General features: G+C 36.2%; 1 protein-coding gene across 36 annotated transcripts in view; it reads right to left on the bottom strand.

The window, feature by feature from the left end:
- LOC309856861 (zinc finger X-chromosomal protein-like) overlaps positions 1-8,522 on the bottom strand; it is a 62,799-nt gene that overhangs the window by 16,755 nt on the left and 37,522 nt on the right. For 11 of the 36 annotated variants that reach the window (XM_082718590.1, XM_082718620.1, XM_082718604.1 and 8 more), the window contains 2 exons: positions 7,852-7,940; positions 1,550-2,119 (listed from right to left, as the gene is read on the bottom strand). In XM_082718590.1, coding sequence (XP_082574716.1) covers positions 1,550-2,119; positions 7,852-7,912 — 631 coding nt within the window. In that variant the 5' untranslated portion in view covers positions 7,913-7,940. Of the gene's footprint in view, positions 1-1,549; positions 2,120-3,665; positions 3,722-7,851; positions 8,009-8,522 lie in introns of all 36 variants that reach the window. The other 25 variants (XM_082718601.1, XM_082718595.1, XM_082718599.1 and 22 more) reach the window with 7 other exon arrangements.

Genomic DNA, 8,522 nt, shown 5'->3' on the forward strand with positions numbered 1-8,522 from the left:
AAAAAATTATAATTAATAAATAGCATAAGATCACATATAGGGTAAATAAATACCTACTCTATTCCTAAACTTACCCAATCTCTGTGCTATGCTCAAAGACACAAGGGAACAAGACTTGTATGTAGTGCTGATAAGAACACATTGAACTCTGTCTATATATGATAAACTTGATTCCAAATACCATAATGATCCCATAAGCAGGTGAATTGGGAGTTATTTAAATCAGCAGGTAGATGATGGGTCTATCTAACAAAGTAAAACTTCACCGATGTAGAGAATGTATCTAAAAAAGAAAGATCAGAGACACCCACCCAGGGAATCTACTAAAAGAAGTATCAGGACATCTACTATATAACTAAAACTATGTCTAATTATGTGCTAAATGATAAGAAGGTAAACAGCATCTAGAAAGCCAATATGCAATAAGAAGCAGTGAACAGAGTATAAAGCCAATGATATTAAATCTCTAATCATTCTAGAAGTCTACATAAATTAGTGTTTATGGTTATGTATATGACCACTTTATTTCAAGACACTATACCAACACAGTTCCAAAGCCAATAATGAATTTGTTTTTAAAAATATTGTCATTATTGGGGCGCCTGGGTGGCTCAGTGGGTTGGGCCTCTGCCTTCGGCTCAGGTCATGATGTCAGGGTCCTGGGATTGAGCCCCGCATCGGGCTCTCTGCTCATCAGGGAACCTACTTCCCCCTCTCTCTCTGCCTCTCTGCCTACTTGTGGTCTCTGTCAAATAAATAAATAAAATCTTAAAAAAAAATTTTTTTTTCATTATTTTGCAGGCAAAAGAGGAGTGGTATGGAAGAAAATAAGGACAGAAGTCACTGCACAATAAAAGACAAGATTTTTTTCAAGCTAAAATCCTTTCTAGGTTCAGTAGTTATTCTGATAAGGTAATAGCCTAATCACATCATCATGTTATTTCTGATTTCTAATAGTTCATTCTTTCCAGCCTCCCTCATCTCTTTTTTATTTTATTTTTTAAAGTAGGCTCTAGGCTGGGATGGAGCCCAATGCAAGGCCTGATCTCACAACCCTGAGATGAAGACTTGAGATGAGATCACGAGTCAGATGCTTTACCAACTGAGGCACAGGTCACCCTCAGATTAGAAATAACTCTTTAGGTGCACCTGGGTGGCTCAGTGGGTTGAGCCTCTGCCTTTAGCTCAGGTCATGATCCCAGGGTTCTGGGATCAAGCCCCGCATTGGGCTCTCTGCTCAGCACTCTCTGCCTACCTCTCTGCCTACCTGTGATCTCTCTCTGTCATATAAATAAATAAAAATCTAAAAAAATAAGTTACAAAAGGAATGGTGATTAAAAAAAAAAAAAAGGAAATAACTCTTTTACCACTTCAGTTTTCTTAATTATAGCTTACCTTAACAAGATCCAAACTAGGACAATAATGCACATAGGCCTGTGACATTTATCTTAATTTAGTTAAGTTTAAGTAAAGAAAATGTCATCCTGATATATGATAAAAAATAGACCTCAAAAATACCTTTGACAATCACTATACCCCAAAGACTTACAGGAAATCATAAGGTAGTCCTCACAGTTGCTTTTGTCATCATCTTGTTGGTCCACAGGGATCCCATTGGCATCTATGACTGCTTCAGAGGCACAATCTGCTACCAATACTTCTTCTGAAACGACGTCTGCTGTCAGAGGGTCAGTAATGATTTCTGCTTCTACTACACTATCATGAACCATGTGTTCAACATGTCCAATATCAGACACATGTATAGAATCACTTGTTAATACATGTTCTGGCACAGACATTGAGGCTGAAGTAATGTCGGAAGCTAAAACATCATCTGGGACCGTGCAGTGTGCTAAAGAAACTTCTTCAGTTACATCTGAGTCAAGCACTTGCTCAGGAATAATGACATTTTCAGATATATCTGCTTCTTCTAAGATATCTGAGCAGTGAACATCCTCAATCACAACATCCTCTATAACATCTTGGATTACAACTGAATCTGGGTCATCAGGAACAAAGTTATGTACAGTTATATCTGAATCCACAACATCTGAAACAAAAACAGTTTCTTGAACTTCCACAACAATCTGATCACCATCCATGTGCGTAGCATCAGTTCCTTCAAAAAACAAAAAATTAAAATGACAAATTTCAGGTAGGCATGCATGACTGTCTTCAATGATATAAATGATATTTAATTTCTACCAGAAAACAGAATATATTCTGTTTTCTCAAACACTGAAATAGATTAAGGAAATAAAAAGGGAATCTATTTTTGATTCATATAACAGATAAAAATTAACACAAGAACTGCTTCTACTCAACCCTCTAAATTAACAGATTAAGAAATACTAGGAAACAGAAAACGTGAGGCAGTCGCAGAAAAGTATTTTTTGAACATCAACATTAAAATCTCCAGGAAAATAAAATCCTACGGGATAATTATAAATGTTAAGGAAGTAAGATAAATTCAGAAAACAAACCATTTTCCTTCATATCTGTTCCATTTTTCCTTTCTTCTACATTTCTTATACATGTCAGTTTTCTTCTTTTCCACACTATTACTTACTTTTCATTCCTTCCATTTCTTTCTTTCCCTCTTTAAAATCAACCCACTATATGCTGGTGTAATGTTCCAAAAGTATCCACCATATATGACTGGATATTTAGAAATTAAATTGTGAATTTAGGCAAAGAATTGGGGCGCAAATGAAAACAGAGCTAGGAAGCTATAGAGGAGCAACAATAGCTGATTAAAGATTTCTGTGGATAGATAAAAGTGAACCTGCTCTGGAGCACTGGAGGTTGAGGTTAGTGGAAGTGGGTCATACCAACTTCATAAGAATACTGTCTCCATCTATCCTCCTCCCATCACCCACACTCCAATCCCAAGGCAGCTTCACCAATTTTAAGAAATACTATTTCTAGTCCACTCCACACTAAAGAATAAAGCTATAGGAGTGAAACAATCGCAGCCCAGTGAAATTAAATGACTTCACCAAGATCACACAATTGTTTGCACAGCACATGGTACTCAGTAAGTATCACTCTGAATGAATGAGATGAATGGGAACAGAAACAAAATTATTCTTACAAAAATTATAACATAAAACAAAACAAATCTGGTATCTTGGCTCCTGGTCCAAAAAATTAACAAATATGAAGTTTTACCTAAAAAAAAGCTACTCAATTAAGCTATTGGTCCTGGTTGTGACTTAGGAAAGTTGGCCTAAAGCAGGTGCCTAACTCAGTGACTGTGTCTCACTGCCTAGGCCATCAGAGAAACACAGATACAACTAACAAAAAGGATCAAGAAAAGCCAAAGAATGATAAAAGTTGTAGCAAGTCCTTAAAGTCAGTTAATGCCCACTTGAATTACATATCGAAATAAGATATTTTTTTCATTTCTATAGAATTATTAATTCCTTTCAATCATCTGTCTTTGTTTCATATTTAATAGTTCACATCAAGTAATACATCACTTTAATCTCCATCTTCAAGACATAAATGCAGAACCATTTAAAGGCAAGAGCACTGCTTAAGAAGTGTAAGACAGAGAGAAGTATTTAGAACTTATTCATTTTGGGACCTTGGGCAAGTCATTTAACCTCTGAGTTTCAGTTTCCTGTCAGTAAAATGAGGACAGTATTATCTGCCATGCATACCTCACAGGACTGTTGGTGATGATCAAATGGGAATATATGGGAAGTGTTCTGAAAAACTGTCATGAGAGGTTTCATTATTATTAGTACAATGAAAAAGGAGGCCCTAGCAGATTAAGTGACTTGCTCAAAGATGAATGAACACCATTAAGTGTCAATAATGAGGGCTAAAATGCAAACAGCTCATGACCCAAGACTGCTGTGGCAAGATTAAGCTAATAAATACCTTGAGTTTTTCTCCAAAGAACTTATAAGTCTCTCTGAAGCACATTTTTATACTTCACTATGTTCAAGTGAAGAAAGAATTAACTTTGCATGTACCACCATCAAAATGACACCACCAAATATGAGTCAAAATACCACCCCAAACTGTTTAAGAAACACAAATGCATGCACACACACACAGCATTTAGAAATCATACTAAAATCCTCATGTTTCTTGGTAGAATCAGTATCTACTGCTTTAATATATGGCAAATATCACATAAAATTCAGTGAGTAAAATTTTAATTACCAAGAGTAGAATAGAACAGTAAATAATTTTATATTATAAAATCTAGTACAATCGTTTTCAATACTAATCTACTGAGAACCTTGGGTAATCTGGTTGCTCATTTTTTCCATTGTTAGAACTTCATAAACAAAGTTTTCTTTGTGTAGTCGGGAAAACAAATAACATTCTATGTGGCTGATGCAGAAGGCTTCCTGAAAAGCCTCTTGAGAAACAGAGTTTGAAAGCAGGAAAACTTTCAAAATACAGAGGAGCTTTACAACTGGACAATAAAAAAAAAAGTGAAATGATATGCTCCAAGTATTACATAAGGATGAGTATGCTACTGGAGTAGTAGATAAAAGAAGAAAACTGGGAGCCTGGAAAATAGTTCTAGTATTACAGGTTTAAAATGAGATAACAGTGCTTAGGCCCAAGTGGTAGGAACTGCTACGAGCAGTGGTGATAGGTAGATCTCCTTACCCACCCACTCCACCCTATCCACCCTGCAAGATGTCCACACTCCCATCACTGGAACTAAGAATATGTCACATTATGGTTTATGCCAGAAGGTTTTTACAGATACAATTAAAGTCATAAATCTTATACTGAAAATTTGAGTGAGTCCAATCAGATCACACAAACTCTTAAAGCAAAACTTTCCCAGGTAGTATCAGAGTTGAAGCAGAGTTTTAATTTTGAGAGACTTAATTCACTGTTGCTGTAGGAACTACATGGAAAGCATGAGAAGGAACAAAGCAGTGGCAAGGAGCCAAGACAGTCCCGCAGTTGACCGCTATCCATGAAATGGGGACTTCAGGCCTACATTTAAGGAAGTGAATTCAGCTAATCACCTCAATTATTTTAGAAGCAGAATCATAGCCAAAGTCCCAGAAAGGAATAATAATACCCTGTTCACACCTTTAATATAGCCATATGAAATCCAAAACAGATAGCCATCATAGACTTTTAACCCAAATAAACTGTGAGACAATTTTATTGATTTAGAATACTAAACTTGTTGAACTTTCGGTGTTGTAACAGAAATAAATCAGGTTTTGGTACCAGAGAATGGACTGCTCCTATACAAATGCCAAAAAATGCAAAGTGACTTTAGAATGGAATATTCTCTTGAATAGACACCTAGTAGAAATATGGATGTTAACAACTCAAACTTGTAAGAACTCAGAAGAAATGACCAAAGTAGAGAAATCCTACACAAACTCAAAGAACATCAAAATCACCATGCACAGACTGTTAACAGAAATCCAGACTATAAAAACTCTGCTAGCAAGGGCTCAAAAAGAAGTAAGAAACATGTTCATGGAAGAAAGGAGTATCTTAGTTACAGGTTTTGATAGATATACTACCTATATATTATAGGTTTTGATTGTATACGACAGTTATGTGAAAAGTGTAACTTAATGATGAACTCAGTCAAGGAGAAAGGAGATTTCAGCAGTGTTGAAGTTGTGGCCTTGTTTCTTTTTGATGCTTATAAAAATCAAGAAAAATAAAGTTAAATTGAAACAAAAAAGTAGCAGGACTTGAAACCTGTACAAATTTTTAGCCTGTACAAATGGCAAAAAGGAAAAAAAAATTAAAATTTCAGGCAAGAAAATTCTAGAACAAAAGCATGCTATGTATGGCTCTATGACTCTTCCCTGAAGATCAGTAGGTCTGAAAATGCACTCATTTAATATCTCTTTTAAGTCATTAATAGTGTGCCTCACAGATACCTTCAATCAAACTACAGTACTTAGCCTAAGGGGCTTAAGAGCACTGTGCCTCACCCATCTCCAAGAAGAAATGCTTTATCTCTGAAAGGTATATAGATGAGAGTCTTGTCTAATGAAGTAAATTCTCACGGCCCAGGAGATACACAAAATTCTTTAAAAAATTAAAAAAAGAAAATTTGGGGGACGCCTGGGTGGCTCAGTTGGTTAAGCAGCTGCCTTTGGCTCAGGTCATGATCCCAGCGTCCTGGGATCGAGTCCCACATCGGGCTCCTTGCTCCACAGGAAGCCTGCTTCTCCCTCTGACTCTGCCTTCCATTCTGTCTACCTATACTTGCTCTCGCTCGCTCTCTCTCTGACAAATAAATAAATAAAATCTTTACAAAAAAAAAAAAAAAAAGAAAATTTGGGAGTGTGTACTGAAAGGGATAGAGAAAGTATCTTATTAAGAACAGCTAGACTTCCAAATTCTAGGTGCAGAGCAAGTTAATAAAACTACAGACCAATTTATCTTCCTTTTCAACCTGTTGTAACCAGAATATTCAAAACTGCACTACCACTCACAATGGGAACAGAAACCTTCTCTGGCTTTGTAAATCCACGAGGAAGAATAATTACGCTTCAGAACTTGTACTTACTGGACTACACCCAGAGTGTTATGGGTCCCTGATTTAGATGCTATGAGATTTCTGAGTTGCTTCATTTATCTTCTTTTTGGCAAATATTAAAATATTTAGTATGTGAATGTTAAACAACATACACTATACAAGCAATGGGCCAAATAAATCAAATAGCAAATCAAAATACGTCTCAAAACAGAAGGAAAAGAGGGGAGCTTGGGTGGCTCAGTCATTAAGCATGTGCCTTCAGCTCAGGTCATGATCCTAGGATGCTGGGATCACATCCCACATTAGACTCCCTACTCCACGGGAAGCCTGCTTCTCCCTCTTCCATTCCCCCTGCCTGTGTTCCCTCTCTCACTGTGTCTCTCACTGTCACTAAATAAATAACATCTTAAAAACAAAAAAACAAAGGAAAAGAAAACACAACATTCTATAACCTATGGGATGCAGCTGGACTGCTTAATTTTAGATGAGAATTTTGGATATTAAGTGAAAACCTCAAAAGAGTGAATTTTACCATGGGAGGAACATAAATGTAGACAGTGGTAGGCAGAATGGTCCCCAAAGATATCCAAACCCTAAAATCTGGATTTTTTAAAAAAATACATTATTTATTTATTTGACAGAGAGAGAGATCACAAGTAGGCAGAGAGGCAGGCAGAGAGAGGGGGTAGCAGGCTCCCTGCTGAGCGAGAGCCCGATATGGGGCTTGATTCCAGGACCCTGAAATCATGTCCTGAGCCAAAGGTGGAGGCTTAATCCACTAAGTCACTAAAGCACCCCCTTATCTCTGGACCTTGAAATATGTTATGTGACATAGTTAAAAAGTCTTGGACATCTAATTAAAGTTATAGATATAAGAGCAGATAAAATGTAGATTACTCTGGATAAACTTCTGGCTAGAGTAAGATGTGTTGTGAATAGGAATGCCAGAAGATTTAAACATGACAGAGACTCAACTCACTGTTGCTAGAGGAAATGACACGTAAAACAAGAAAGGGAATGTGGGCAGCCTCAAGAAACAAAAAGTGGTCCTCGCTAACAATCCATAAGAAGAAAAACACAGGGAACGAAGTCCAGCCCAAGTCTGAATGTTTATGAAAGAACTAGAAAATTTAATAGTATAACTAGGGAAAATGAGAATAACAAGACAACAGTAATTTTTTTGATACTGATGCAGTTACTGACACGAGTATGAGCTGCCTATGGGATTCTGACAGGATAACAAGATACCTAAGTATGAATCAGTGTAGGATCTAGCAATTCATCCTCTTGATAAGCAAACTCCAAATCTGGCAGATGGGAAGTGGAACAACCCAATAATTTATCTATAGATATACCTATTCCATCAAAAAAGGAGTTTGGCTCTTGTGGCTGCAATTCAAGTTCATCTTCATCCATGGCCTTTGATTCTCATTAGTCACAGCTCCTAAGCCAGGAAATAAAGTATACCAAATATTAATTATATTAGTCACATACTTAAAATGTCATCATGATCTTTACATTTCTGAAATGCTCGAGTTTCTTAATTTACCAAAAACTTATCAATGTAAAATAAAAGGGAACATACTGATTTCCAGTGATGTATGCGCAGCTCTATCATTTAATGTATGAAAGTGCAGTTAAACAGGTTGAGAGTGTTTGGGGATTTTTGTTTGTTTAATTACAGCATAAGTTATATAAAGTGAACAAATCTTAATTGTTCTGCTTAATAATTTACATATATAAATATGTATAATAAATAAATGTATATATTTAAAATTATATTAGCATTGTTCAGACTGGGATACAGAACACTGCTCATACCCCAGATGACTCCCTCTTACCTCCTCTCTACCAGCAATCCAACAACTCTTTGAGAGTCACCTTAATATATTTTGTTTAGGGGGAATTTCAGCAAGATTTTATTGTACTTTTAAATTTAATGTAGTCTGCAACCTTTCCCTCATTACAAAATGGTAAAAATACAAAATCTGTAACAATTCTTGATACTCTTTGGAGATTTCTGTGT

The sequence above is a fragment of the Mustela nivalis genome (genome assembly GCF_964662115.1).
Source record: "Mustela nivalis genome assembly, chromosome: Y".
Taxonomy (NCBI): domain Eukaryota; kingdom Metazoa; phylum Chordata; class Mammalia; order Carnivora; family Mustelidae; genus Mustela; species Mustela nivalis.